The 15273-nt window shown below is 39.2% G+C and overlaps 1 protein-coding gene across 1 annotated transcript in view; it reads left to right on the top strand.

Moving 5' to 3' along the window:
• Positions 1 to 15273, top strand: part of LOC145980376 (dipeptidase 1-like) — a 217116-nt gene that overhangs the window by 190453 nt on the left and 11390 nt on the right. Inside the window, exons 8-10 of the mRNA XM_083113440.1 lie at positions 8864 to 8948; positions 10827 to 10902; positions 14041 to 14179. Of these exons, the coding sequence (XP_082969566.1) occupies positions 8864 to 8948; positions 10827 to 10902; positions 14041 to 14179 (300 nt within the window). The remainder of the gene's footprint in view (positions 1 to 8863; positions 8949 to 10826; positions 10903 to 14040; positions 14180 to 15273) is intronic.

Here is a 15273-nt window from a genome sequence, read left to right as displayed (position 1 = left end):
TGAAATTTGACCATTTTTTTAAAAAAATATGTTGGCATTCATTTTTCTTCCGTTTATTATGTGAATAATTTTCGCTTTATTTAAGTAATATTGAACTCACACATGTTTCAACATTGCTGAAGGAGAAAAGTGTGAGAAAAAAGTATTTCATGCTCAGTTAGGATATTGCCTTTCGGTTAACATTTCCTTGTGCATGATTGACTGCTGAAGTGGAGAGGTTGATTTCGAACTTAAAGAAGATATTTCTGAAATCTCCCTCTCGAACCTGAAAATTTCAGGAAGTTGCGCCTGAGCTAAGTTTACCTCCGCAACTAGTCTCGACGAGATGGGGAACCTGGATAGCAGCAGCTATATATTATGCTAACAACCTTGAAAAAATCAGTGAGGTGATCGATGCTCTTCCAGAATATGAAGCGGCTTCAATTCGTGAAGTGAAAAACTCCTGTGCTATTCAGAACTGAAGAATGAACTGTCATTTATTTTTGCACATTATTGTGCATTGCCAGAGACAATTACAAAGCTAGAAAAAAGAGGTGAGACTCTTGTAGCATCCATGAAAATCTTCGAGGAATCTATGCAGCAGCTGATGGAAGTGCCAGGAGAAAAGGGGTCAGCTGTTGTGGAAAAGTGCAAACGTGTAGTGAGTGCAAATAAGGACTTGAAACAATTGAAAACAATTTGTGATATTCTAAAAGGTGAAAATGCTGTTACCAAAATGAGTCCAGCTACATTAGCTTGTTTTATGTATGCTCCAATAACTTCTGTCGAAGTAGAAAGATCATTTTCTATTATGAAAAACATTCTCTCTGACAGACGACTATCAATGAATGTTAAGAACTTAAAAAAACAGCTTGTAGTTATGTGTAATCAAGACGAAGAAAATCGAAATGCTCTTCCCAATATAGATTTTAACATTTTGCCAGAGATTATAGATAAAAGTAAGTGACTTCCAAATGTGCCTTTCTTCGCTTTATTTTGCCTTTTTTATTTTTAGTGCCTATTTTCCACATTATAAATGCCTTTTTGCCTGCCTATTTTAACGAAAATAAATGCCTGAACTTCCGGGCTCTAGTGATTACACTAGCATTTAAGGATCAGTGTTTAGATATCTTGCTGGCTCGTGCGTGATCAGCACCACGTATATTTTTTTATTAAATATTGGTAAAGGGCAATGAACGTAATTTATCTATTCGTCATATACGCATCCTTTCGCAGTCAATCAGTTCAAGACACTTTCTTGGAAGTATGTCATCAGAATTGTAAAGAAACTCAAGACTCATGATTTAATATATTATCCGCATTGTAATGTTATCTGAATCTATGAATTCCATATTGGAAAATAGACACCAGTAAAAATCTTTAGATTTTCAACCACGAAAGAATTGCCTGACTCGAGTGGACGAATCCAAACACGAAAAGGTTAGTAAGTGGAAATATGCACGAAATTACGTGCTATGTTATAAATCAGTATTTCTCGTGTATGCGTTCATCTCCTGATATTGTGTGCGTATGCTTTGTGATGGTTGCTAAAACTATAAGTAGAACAAAGACTATTTCTGCGTTGTAATTGCATTGGTCACCCCTAATTTGCCAGTGGACTCGTCCAGTTTGCGCATGCGCAATTCCGTTCGTGGTTGCCACCAGCCTAGACCGAATGTAGGAAGATATCTGTCTAGTTTTATATCATTAAGAACATTTTCCGCAATTCGCGAGTAAGAGCGATTATTTTCCAACATGGTGATTGTAGTTTGAAATTGATTTTATTTAAATGTATACACTACGGGAAGCTATCTACCAAATTTTATCTCATTCGGATATTCATTTATGTGTAATTAGCTGCGCTGGCGATCAAATTCAATATGGCGTCGCTTATAAGGGGTACGCCCCAATACAGTCATGGACACTTCTGCGCTGTACCGCTACCATTAGCTCTCAGTGGGATTGTTTCAAGCCCGAAGTATCCCTGGCTATGCATTGGGACTTTTAGATCGTTTCATGACTTATTTACAGGAAGCTATGAACGTCGTATGATGATAATTCCTATGATTAGATATGTTTACAATTTGTACTTTCTTACACTGTCCATACAATCTGCGACGCGTCGGAATGTTTTCAAATCTTAATTTACTTCTCTCAACTCTCTGTGGTTTGCTCACAGACACCACAGAAACACAAACACAGGCTTTCATTACGCTGAGTCCCGCAAAGACAAAGACGCGCACTTTCTTAAAAACGCAATATCCTCCCACAGATGAGAGGTGGAAGGGTCCTCGCGTCTTGTAATTTAGGCACAGAGATCCATTTGAGGAAGTCGTGGAGGACAACGGCAATAAGAGGCTACGGCTACTATTGTCGGAACGAAGTTAATTTGGCCTTCCTTGTGGTGCAACAGTGTGAGATATTAAGGGAGGGTCACGTAGGATCTTAAAAGTTTACCCAGGGTGCAAATGAGTGGAAATGTGAGGGATTTTCCATTTTGCAAAAATAAATCGGCCAACGACCAGGAAAGTAGGGTTTTTTTTCTTCTCAGGGAGGGCGTCGGAATACACGGTATTATAAAATGCAAATATGTTGTAGAAAAGGTATTTTATACTAACAAGTTTATAAATCTTTGGATACAAATTAGTTACAGTTTAACAGAAATACGCTGTGGCGTAGGTAAACGTGGGCCTAGGTGTGTCCCCTTAAAACGAAACGACTCTCGCTGTGGTCATTTGGATTTAGTATATTCAATATCATCATCATTACCACCAGTGGCGGCTCGTGGTCTGACTTTATGGGTGTGAACTTCAAACTCGTGTCCAGAAGGAGTGTTATTTAACCCCTCACAACCGTTTTTGCGTACATTATGATGCTAAATGTATTGGCAACGCAAGTTATGACCACCTTTTACTAAAAATGAGGCTATAGGAGAGTTTTGTTTCATCACAAATATCAAAAATAATAATATATATAAATTGGAAATACTTTGTTGAATTTACCGTCGATCACGAGAAGAGCGATGTTATTGTGTATAGATAATTAAACATTCGATAACCTGAAAAAATCACTATAAACATAGAAATACCGATCTGTAGGTACGTATTAAATTAACATATACCTACAATAATGTTCTTGAACAGTATTAAAGTATTTTTAAAATAAGGCTATTATTTCCCGTCATTAAAACAGTAAATATATAACATGCTTGTGATTTATATTGGAGGAAGGTGCAAAGTAGGGGGCGTCAAATTTCACTTCACACGGGTGAAAATTTTATCTTGAGCCACTCCTGCAAACAATGGTAGCAGATCCAACGACCACATGCAGAAAATCAGTTGTAATCTATCAAGCAGTTGTTTACTTCTAATGACCGACAGAAGCAAGCGAAATCAAGAAAATAATAAATATTAAGGAAAATACTCACTCAGTCCTGTCCACACTGCCCTCTTCGTAGCTCAAATTTTTCCTTTCTCTTCCACCGTATCCGTATTATTACTGCAGTCGCTGCACGCTCTGTAACTAACTTCCCTCCAAAAATTCAACAACGTTAAATATTACATCTCTGCTTTCGCTATGTACAGTTTTTTCCTTTCATTATGAAAGCAAACACTGAAACAGGAAGTAGCTTTTGGCAGTGCAACAATTTTGCAACCCACGAGCAGGCACAGCTCACTGATCCACGGTTCCCCTGCGCAGGTTGATGTGATAATTCGACTACAGCGCCACAAGGGCAGTTTACTTTGACCGAGCTGCACTAAGCAAAGACAATGCAACACATTGTTTAAAGCACGCCTTTCATCAGTCCCCTCCCACCCTCATTCCGCCTGTCCTTCTTTCTTACCCTTTCATGCTCGGAACAGTGTTGGTGAAGATATCATACAATTTCCCTTTTCAAAAAAAAAAAAAATCCCTCGATTTACGACGATGTGGGAGTTGCGTCTAGTCCGCTACACGATCTCAAATTGAACGGGATTGCAACACTGCTGTATCGAGAACACAACACTAGCAGTGTGCGTGAAGCACATAATACCTCGATCTAGAAGAGTGAATCTCTTCTCTTTTCTCTGCAAACAGCAGCAAACGAGCACCAGGCCACTTGTGTTTCGAGCGAACGTATCTCAGAGGCAGGCGCTGGTAATGCGAAACCGATGGGGCGATTGGGCTTCGGAACGTTTGATATTTTGAAGGAGATAGTGTCCAGTGAAAAAGTATAAACAAAAATAATTGCATTGCAGATATATTTGGGTGTGCACGTGCGAATGTGCGAATAGGCAGAAGCCGCTAGTGATTACCACACAACAGCATTTAACGTACTTTCTGTACCTCTATCTGATACTCCTGCCCCCGCATCGCATCTGGACCCCTTGCGCACAGACTCTTGCATAATCGTATTAGGATGGGTTTGGGTAAGATTTCCTATTTGGTCAAAAATCTTGTTAATGTTTGTAGGCATACCTGTATGATATACGAATGTTTAAAAAATGGCTAGAAAGCTTTTCAGAGAGAGATTAATAGTAGCTACATACATATATTTCAGCACAGAACACGTGTGACCAATATAAACACATACAGAAAGTTTCATTCGTTGGAACGCTCAGACCACTTTCGCCAAGCAACAATAACGAATAACACTAGGGTCGTTCAAGCAATGTTTATATTTCTATTTCTCCTTTCCGCTTATAAACGTACGAAATTTTTGATCTACTAGAATTTAGTAATTACGGTATTTGAAAAAAAAAACATCAAAACACTTTCTTCTTAAATTAGTAAATCGTAAGAATTCAAATTATTGTACTATTTCTGACAGTTTCAGAACAATGACACTGGTCTACAAATTTTCATGAACTTTCTGCTTATGTATATTTTTCAGTCTTATTTTCATAATTTGGACCCGCTGAACACGAATATGACATTGGTTTTGCTGTAATGTCAGTTTTTTGGATAATATGGGTCGTTTATTATTTCTTATTCAAAGTGCAACGTGTAGCCTATATGTCATATGTATTATGTAGAAAAACATAAAATTACAAACACAGTACAGTCAGTACCTAGTAAATTACATATATAATGAACAGTATAACAATGAAAAAAAGCTAAAGCAATACAATGAAATGAACAGAATATATTACACATCAGTCCCTTAATTTACTTCATCTTATGTGACAACATGCTCAAGAGTGAATATTTTTTGTTCCTTGTCTTTTTTGGGAAACACTCCCTTCCCCTTCGTCACGAACTAATCCCCAAATGTAATCACCCATCATGGCACAATCCCATCTTCCCTGGTATCTGCATTCCATGAATTGAATTTCTTTTGAAAGTGTTCGCCGTGTTCTTCGCTTATTTCTCCCAAATTCTGCCAATCCCTTCACCAAGTTGTGGAAGGCCTTCCAAGCATTTCTTTCCAGCTCGGTCATATTTTGTTCATTACTATTTAGAATGAAACAAATCTGTGGTCCTGTAAAAATGCCACCCACAATTCTTGCCTCTGACAGATTAGGATTTTTTTTATGTACTGTAGAGCAGCTGAGTCACTATCCAATGCTGTCACAAATTGTTTTGCCAACCTCCGTTTAATGTGCAGAGTTGGTAGGAGAATCTTCTCTCTGGGCATTTATAAGCTGCGCTTATCACATTGTGTTTTCCTGGAATTAGCTCTGTTCTTTCAGGCCACACAGTTTGCTTGTACTGTCCCAGAGACAGAAAAAACAAGAATACTTTGTATACCCACTTTGTAACCCAAGAACAAAAACCAATTATTTTGAAATCACCACATAGGCTATGTCCCACTGGTGTAAATCATATTGGATTTTCTCCAACATCAACTTCACACTTGAGTAACTTTCCTTCAAGTGAATGGAGTACGCGACTGGAATTGGTTCGTACTGAAAACCAATTGCACTAAAGAGACCACTTATATCAGAACAGTAGCACAGCGACTCTTCCACAGCGGAAAAAACCCCACGAAAGCACATAGTGTCTCTTTCTGAATTCTGTTATTCTACAGGAAGGAAGTAGCAAGTTCCATTCCTTCAGCCGTGAAGCTAAAAGTTCACACTTATTTTTTGTTAATCCAGGTCTCGAATAAGGTCATCTAGTAAATGAGGTTTCTTGCTATCCTCATCATCAGTAACATGGTCACCAGAACTGTCCAAATCACTACCTTCTTCCGCAAACGTGGTTTGGATTGGAGGCTATGGTATAGGAAGATCTTCACTGTCAGGAACAGGTGCTCGGGAGCATGGTATGTCAAGGTACTGTAGCTGACGCCTGTTCTTCCCTCTCTTGAAATGTGGCAGGTCGATCATGCAAAAGTAACAATCAACATGATGATTTGTAGGTTCCCTCTACACTCGCAGAATCGCAAATGGCATGCCTTTCCTGCTACCACGGAACCAATGTTCCATCGTCGACCTGCAGTTACCACACGTAACATGTGGAGCTCATGGTTTGTCCAGATCACCAACAGCCATTCCAAAGTACGCTTTATAGGCTTCACAAAATTTTGTCCCAGGTACAATGACACGCTTAACTTGCTTGGGCCCAATATAGTATCCACATACATAACAGAGCGAGTCTGCATGTAATTTGCACTTCCGACCAGCTGACATGATGTTCCATAACAAAGCAAATTAACTTAACGCAGATTAACACACACCCAGACTGAAGTAGTAGATATGGCGGCTAAGAAACAACCTTGAAACACACAACCACAAGGCCAAAGTAGAAATTCAGGTGAGAGCTTGTACTCTTCAAATTTACTAAGCACCGATAAAAACACACAAAAAAATAGATAAATCACACAGACGGGGTAGACATGAAGGGGGAGTTTCGAACCTTTACAAGAGTTAAAATCAACAGCAACTGTGCTTCCATCTAGCGACTGTAAGAGTAAATACACCCATATTGCTGTGGTTAAGCCAGCAGTGCGAGAGAACAAAACATGCTAATATCTTTCAAAATGTTAATATTTCGACAAAATCGTTGCCGGATTCTTGTTTATTGGGTCGAAATCTATAAGAATTAATCACAAAACAATGATAAGCAAAACCTTGTTGACCAGTGTAATCTAAACTACAAATGTAATTGCTTTCTGAACTGTAACGCAGTAAAGTTCCTTCTATTCTAAAATTTTTAAATAGCTACATATTCCTGAGAAACCTTCAATATACATGCACTTTTACTGAAGTTACTTGTTCCTTAAAAATAAATCATATGTGCCATAAAGAAATGTAAATGTCTCCACCGGAAAACAACTACACCATGTGTATTTTAAATATTTAACACAAATATAATACAAGATCAGTCAGTCATCGGGCATATTTGGTACCTGTATGAAACTTTGGAATAAGACCTCTACATTATTGTGGTCAGAACTTGGTGACGTGACCCCCAGGCTCTCGCAAAACTACGAAATTCATTACGAGGTTATATAATAGCCCTAGTGATACCCTGCTGGACCCTGTGGCCGAGTGATTAGGTCCCGCCAAGGGTCCCGTTGTCGAATTCCGCTCGGGCTTAGTTGTTTGTGAATGTCCATTCATCAATTTCATCATTTCATCACTCATTCCCATCTTCGCAAATTAACCAAGAGGCACAAAACGCGAAGTAAAATAAACTAAATCAATCAATCAATCTAGTGATACCCTAAAGTGTCTGAGATATGTGATTCTTTATATTCTACTAGTCTATACAGAGAATCGAGAATCCCACAAGAATTTTGAAAGCCTACATTTCGTCCGCCATCCGACATCGTTAAAATATATCAGATCAGTAAGTCAACATCGTATTTACTAACTGTATGAATTGCAGCTTATACCAAGCTTAAACCATTACTCTGGTTCTGCTATCGTGGTTATGTTTGTTGTTTGTGTGTGATGTGCACCCATGTCGACCTCATGGATAGGCTGGATAACTACACTGGCTCGGTAATCTGTGGCGCAAGGCCGCAAATAATGGTAGAGAATGGGAGAAAGCAAGTGAGCGGAGCATAGCAGCGCGACCTGCTGCAAACGGTTGATAGATGTAGCCGCGTTTTCTCCTCCATGGAGCGTTCTGTTCGATCGAGGTCGCCGTCACTGGGTAAACTACACTCCGTCCAACATCTCTGGAGCAGGCTAACGAAAGCAAGTCTCTGGGCAAGTAGTAACGCGAGATGGCTCCAGCAAAGAACACCTAAGAGGAACAGGATTGCGTGGAGAGGGGGAAATCGACTGCAGTTACCAGCCTTGGCAGCGGCACGTACTTCTTCACTCCGCCCACTAGCTTTATTCCTTCCTCTACCGTTATGTGCAGTCTTGCTCGAGAGATAGGTGGTACGTGGTATAGGGGAATGCAACTATGGTTTAGCACGGTGGCAGTGAGGTAATTGGGAGATTATTTATTCGTTGTTTACACTTTCTGCTGAAGTGCCGCAAATTCCTCCCGTCACTTGAGCATAGTGTATCGCATAAACTAGCGAACAAATTTGTTAATAGAACATAAACAACCATAGCTTAAAAATAAACTTTCTGAAAATAATATACTTTGTTTGCATATATCTTTAGTTGCTATCCTTTGCCTCCATCGCTATTTTGTTCTTGTGAACCATTTTTGAACGACCTCACTGAGAGTATCTGTTACAGGAATAGATAAACCTTCACACACGTACACTGCCGTTCTCTCTCTCCATTTAAAATTAATGTTACTGAGAGTGAACATTGAGGGAGGGACAAAACTATATTCTACGCCCTTGACGTACATCGAGGGCATATAATGTCTTTCCATCCCCCCATCCCCAAGTCATTGCCTGAGCACGAGATATAATGGAGTTAAAAAAAAAATGTATATCTGAAAGTAATGCAAGATTTCAAATGCATTTCTATTTAACATTTCTTTGCAGGCGGAGAATGGAGGTGTTGTGATGGTGGCCTTTTACAATTATTTTATAAGCTGCAATGAAACAGCTACGATGCAGGATGTTGTAGGTGAGTTCCTTGTTATCATTTTCAATTTATACAGGGTGATATCTAACATTACAACCGGAAGTAATTCATAAACAACAAAAAATATTGAAGAAACGACTTTCACAGACATAAAGTTAGGAGAGGGGCTCCTAAAAACCGTTTATAGTTATACATAATAAAAGTTGCTTATTATGCATCTTCCTCTTTCATTCTTGATGTTGTCCTCCAATAGACACATGACTGAACTCCTAAGGTTCATCTCGGTCGTTGTATCTTACGCTCAACTTCACGTTGGAAGTGATTGCAATGTAACAAACGCAATTCTTAATGTATTTTATCCTACTTTCAATTGCGCTAAAAATAATAAGGGGTTTCTATTAAAAAGACGTAAGTTTGTGTTGAAAATCATACTTACTTACGTGTTTCATTGTATTGTATCTAATAATTTCATGAACCTGTGTCCTAACTTTATGTCTGTAAAAGTACTTTTTCAATATTTATTGTTTTTCACGAAATATTTCTGGTGGTAAAGCTAGGTGACTAACCCCGTATAAGTAAAACTACATATTCTGCTGCCTTTTTGTGCCGAAATAAAATAAACTTTCGGTAATGTAGAGCATTAATAAATAATAGAAATGGATCCAAGATACGAGTTAAAACGCAACTGTGGTAATTTTGAACTCAAAATATCTGGTGACATTTTTCACAAAAATACTTTAAAATGGCCTATTAGGTGATTCGATTGAACTAAGTTGACTTGGGAGTGTAAGCTCTCAAACTGTTTGATAGCTTTAAAGCTGGGACAGAATTATCTGTTTACTTTATTTTTTATTTTCATTTTTATTATTTTTCCTTCCACTATCGACTAATCGCAATTATAAGGATGACTGGATATGATGATTTTTTGAATGAAGATTCACGGAGAAAAACCACGCCCAGGCCGGGATTCGAACCCGCGGACCCTAACGTCGTAGTGCGTTACGCTAACCGTTCCACCTCTGTGTGTGTTAATATTATAATTATTGTGTACTGCATGTTTAATAGACCGTCCAGAGGTCCCAGTTCGAATCCTGGCCTGAGCATAGATGTTTGTGAAGTGTCCATTCATCACTTTTCGTCATATCGTCACTCATTCCCCTCTTCTTAAATTAGTCAAAAGTGGCACAAAAAGCAAGGTAAAATAAAGCAAATCAATCAATCAATTTAATACACCGTAGGCGTAATATTGATTCTTCAAGCATCGGAAATTCTTAGATTTGCGAGGTGGACAGATTAGCGTCATGTCAAACTGAAGGTCGTGGGTTAGAATCGTTAATGTGAGCTCCTTTCCTCAATTCATCGTTCATCTACATAGCTGCTACTTTATACAAAATATGAATAAGCAATACAGGATAACCAGAAAAAAAAATACGTATTTGTGCTTCGTGGTAAGTTCATCTAATATTGTTCCAGATGTACACGTGGACTTCTAAATTATTCTGAAACTCGCCAGCAAGATTCATGTGCTAAACTTTGCAACAAACTTTGATCTTAATTTGGTTTACAAACCGGAGAAAATATTACCGAGATCCAAGGATTCATTTCTAAATTTGCATTTTTTTCCCACATCATAAACCTTGAATAGGAAATCAATGCAGCATTTTTCATCACGGAAGTGCAGTGTTGTCTTACGTAGTGCATCAATCAATGGAGAATTTGAGCTGCCGACAATATGAGGCATTTGCTTGCTTAATTTAAGTTTATTCTCTGGAGAGAATTGTTCGGTGTTGGGTTTTGTTCTCAAAGAGATATTTCCTTTTGATCCACTATTTCTGCAGATATGCTGATGTCAGTGTCTTATGATATTGCCCAACAGGCGGTTCGTCATTCACTTATTTCCTTTCCTGTTTTCTCTTTCAGGTCACATCAATCACATTAGAGAGGTTGCGGGGGTGGATCACGTTGGCATCGGAGCCGGATATGATGGGATCAACTTGTAAGTATATTATTTTAAAGCACTTTCTCAAAACGATAATAATAATATTTGTTGTAAGTTTACAGTACATAATTATTACTACCTATGTGCATGGCAGTAGTGGTAACGATGTCGACATGTAATCAAGAAGTCCCGGGTTCGATCCCTCGTGGTGGCATATTCCACAGTGATTTTGATCTCACTTTAAATTTTGAATTTGAATGAAAATGTTTTGGGTGCGTCAGCACATAGGCTATTTGGAACCCGTCACACTATACGGGGTCCAGCCCCATATCATAACAAAAATAAAAGCGTGTACGAAAACTAAAATTTCCTTACCTTGGTTAAAAGCTGAGGCTAAACAGGGCACTCAGCACAGAGAAGGACAAAACACATACGACACAGAATTATACTGGCCAGGGGGCCAGTCGCCAGAGCCTCGTTAGTCTGCAGTCCAGGGTGTACTACGTGGAAGTGAGGTTGACTATTGGGTGCACTACGTGGAAGGAGCACCCCTTACACCCCTCACTTTAAGCTGTAGGTCTAGTCCCGAGTAGAATATCTGTGCGTAAAGTGAACTTATACTTTATCCCAGGAATCTGTGGAGCAATGAAGCGCATAGCGGTACAGAAGAGGGGGATTGAGTGGGCACGCTGCTGGGAAGGCTGGTAACTGCAGTCGATTTCCTTCCTCCACGCAATAACGTTTCCTCTCACGGTGTAAGTCGTCATGCTTTGGACTGACTCCGGCTACGGATTGTGCGCAGGTTCGAGTCTCCTGGAGAAACCGTAACAACTTTTCTCCTGAGGTTTCGGCCTCTGTATGGAACCCGTAGCCAACCACCATCATGAGGAAATTGGGAAGCTCCGAATGAGTAGTATGTAACCCGGTCATGGAAACCTAAAACAACAACTGGGGGTTGTAGTGCTGACCACACGTCACCTCGTAAGTGCTTGGATGATCTCCCAGCTATGGTGGGAGTGAGGCCGGCCGTCGTTAGGTAGGCCCTGCCCTTCACGGAGTGTTACGCCACGGGATATTTTTTTATTTTTACATATGAGGATAGGAGAGTAAAATGTTACGTTTTAGTTTCACTAATTCATTTGCTTTACAGTCCACATCAGTGTCAACATGGAGTCCAATGTCCGACCAATCTTTATAATTTAGTGCACTACACGTTGGTTACGATTTTCAAGTGAAGGGCATGACATTCTTGAAGTTGAATATTTATTTTGCATTCGCACTCAGTTTATCGATTAAAGTAGAACGTAATAAATTGTAATTATTACAGAAAATATGCCTCTGTACGAAATGAGATAAGGTTCACTGTCTAGACAAATATAAAAATGTATGCGCTATGCAACTCAAGAAATACAGGGTACAATCTATTTTACCGGTGGGTAGAATCGAACCTGGGAAGAAGAACCTTTGATTAGTTTCATGGCCCACTGTATTTGTTGTAAAAGTCACAGGTTCGTCGTTCCCACCACAAATATTAAATAGTTTGTTCCTTTGAAAAGAAGAGAAACTTAACGCAATAGATAAAAAGATAAACAGAGGATAAGGTCCAATTAAGTATTAAAGTTACATGTTTTTTTTTTGCGAACGTCGTCACGAATACTAAAAAAAATATTCTTTCAGATTTAACTAATTCAAAGTAAATTAAGTGATGTTCTCTCTATTTCTTGCACACCTTGATCCTCAATCTATGATCCTATAGCCATTGTGAAATTTTGTGGTATTGCACTTGTATGTACGAGGATCGATCAAAAAATAAGTTGCACTTACCCATGACATTTTGTCGGAAATATACATTTTGATGAACGTGGCTGGGAACACTGCCCACAGTTCTCTTGCGCTGTGGCTGTTAGGGATTGGATATAAACAGTTTGAACAAATCAGGTCAGTTGGAAGTCATGTCCAAACTGGAATTGCATGCAGTTACTACGCAGTTTTCTGTGGGCAAGAAGGTGTAACCCCACTGAGATTCATCGCCAATTGCATAAAGTATATGGTGGCACCAGATGACAAAATGGTGTGCGTGGTTAGAGAATCTTCGTACGGACATTGAGAACTATTACCAGAAAAAAGGCTCTCAAATGCTAAGACGAGGGACAATGTTGAACATGTAAATGAACTGATTCATATTCTAGACATGGCGCCCTACGATTTTCATTGGTCCATGAAAGAAGAACTTGCGAAGCGGCGATATCATTTCAGCCAGGAAGTTTGAACTGCGACGCAATAATGGATATCGAAAGTTGGAAGGGAATTATTTGAACAAGGTGTGTCACGCTATGGCTCCGTCCGAAAGGTACAAAGTACAGACTTGAAGAACGGTTTTGACTGAAGTGACGTCAACTAGTGCAGTTCGAAAGTGCAAAGTACAGAAGTACGCAAGTGCACACCTCGCAGCACAGATCGTTGCGACTAGGCCACGTGAGTTTCGCACTCGTTGTTCATTTGCTTAAAATCACGGGAATAGAAAGCCAGCAACACAGGTTCTCGTACGTTATGGGCCAGCAAGTTGTTGGTTAAAGTTCTTCTAATGTGTGGAAATGTATGTGTAAAAACATTTGAAAATGCTATGTGATTTCTATGGTGAAAAACAAGTGTATAAAACGAGGGGAAAACAACGTGTCCTCGGTTTTATCTACTGATCGTATTTGGCGCTGCAGTCAAGGTGCAATCCGAAAGACTTTCACTTCCAGTCCAAGACTGCAAGACCGCACTGCAAGACCATACTCGGAGGATATGCTTGCTTCAAGCACGGTGTTGCAACTTTCGGACACGGCTTATGACAAATGTTTGAACATACTTTGTGATAGTTTTGAAAGTGTCCATTTATGTAAATACGAAACTGTGTTTCATATTCCATTGGGTACTTCTTTAATGCTAGACAACTAACTTTTTGACTGACCCTCGTAATATGTTTGCATATGCATGTGCATCAAAGGACAGAGAACAATATAGTACTTAAACGTCTGAGGAAGTTAAAACAGATTGATAAGAACAAAGAAGCATATGTATATAGTCAGAATTAGTTATATTCATTGCATCCAGTCTTGATTTTGTAGTGCAGTTGACGTTTCAGCTTTCATCCAAATTTGCCCTTCAGCTATTTAGCAAGACTTATGTGTTTCTCCAATCTCTTTGCAGAACTCCACAAGGACTTGAGGATGTATCGCGGTATCCTTATCTCCTGGCAGAGTTGCTGGGGAGCAGTCGGTGGACGGAGAAGGACGTTGAGAAACTCGCTGGTCGAAATCTCATCAGGGTGTTCAGGGACGTTGAAAGGGTAAGTAGAGCTATCTGTTCTCATTGCTTTGCTCCAACAGGCCCTGGAAGTGGACTAAGATTAGGAGATCGCATCCGTAGATTTCATACCACCACGATTTTGAAACAATGGTCTCATTGCGTGCAGTGGGCATCAGTGGGAAACTCTACTAAACACTCGTAGGCTCTATTAAATGTGCAGTGACATTTTATTCCGCTACATGAATCCCCCCATTTTCACCCCCCCCCCCCAGCAATTCAAGCAGAACGTCAAGTGTTGTTGGAATACAACTTAGATGCATTTGACTGGCGTAGTTGATTTCACCAGATTGTGCCTCAGTTTACCGAAATAGTGTATTTAAACTGCGGTTATCTTTTCAGCAGACTAACATTGCTTGACGTAATTTAACTAAATATTTGATGTTTTTAACCTGACTCGTTTAACCAGTACTAAATTTACTTAAAAGCAGATATTTTGATTTTTTTCTTCAAGGGGAACGACAGAAATTTAAAGACTTGTCATCTACAAAATTTTTCTGTATCAAATCTCTCCTTTCTCTGTCATACATTCTATTTATGCTGAATTACGTTGTTTTTCTGTCACTTTCAGATAATCGTAACGATGAGGATAATTGATAATTACGTGATGAAACTAAAGAAAATACACTCACAAAGAACACCTATGCCCAGACCGTGACTTCAATCCGGGAACTTTGTTGACGTTATTGAAAGTCAACCACTAAAAACCGTCGTCTTGTAATAAAGGGGTGTTCCGGGTTCGACACCCGACAAAGGCACATTGCACAACGGTTAGGATCCCGTCTGGAACTGTAGGTCCAGTTCCTATTAGCCTTTCTGTGAATAAAGTTTTCTCTACTTTCTGTTATTTCCTTTTTCTTCTTTATCTCTCTCTAGCTCTCTCTGTCTCTATCTCGAGCTTAATTCATTTCTTTCCTTACTTCTGTCTCTCTGTCTCTCTCTCTCTCTCTCTCTACCACGTTTCTCTCCACATATTTTTCACTTCCTTATTTCTCTCTCTTTCCATTTTACTTCTTTACTTTGCTATCTGTTTTAAAATATTTATATTTTACAATGATCTGCAAACTTGTCGTTACG

The sequence above is a fragment of the Lepisma saccharinum genome, chromosome 27, assembly GCF_977018435.1.
Source record: "Lepisma saccharinum chromosome 27, izLepSacc3.1, whole genome shotgun sequence".
In the NCBI taxonomy this organism is placed as follows: Eukaryota; Metazoa; Arthropoda; class Insecta; order Zygentoma; family Lepismatidae; genus Lepisma; species Lepisma saccharinum.
This window is presented reverse-complemented; position numbering and strand designations above follow the sequence as displayed.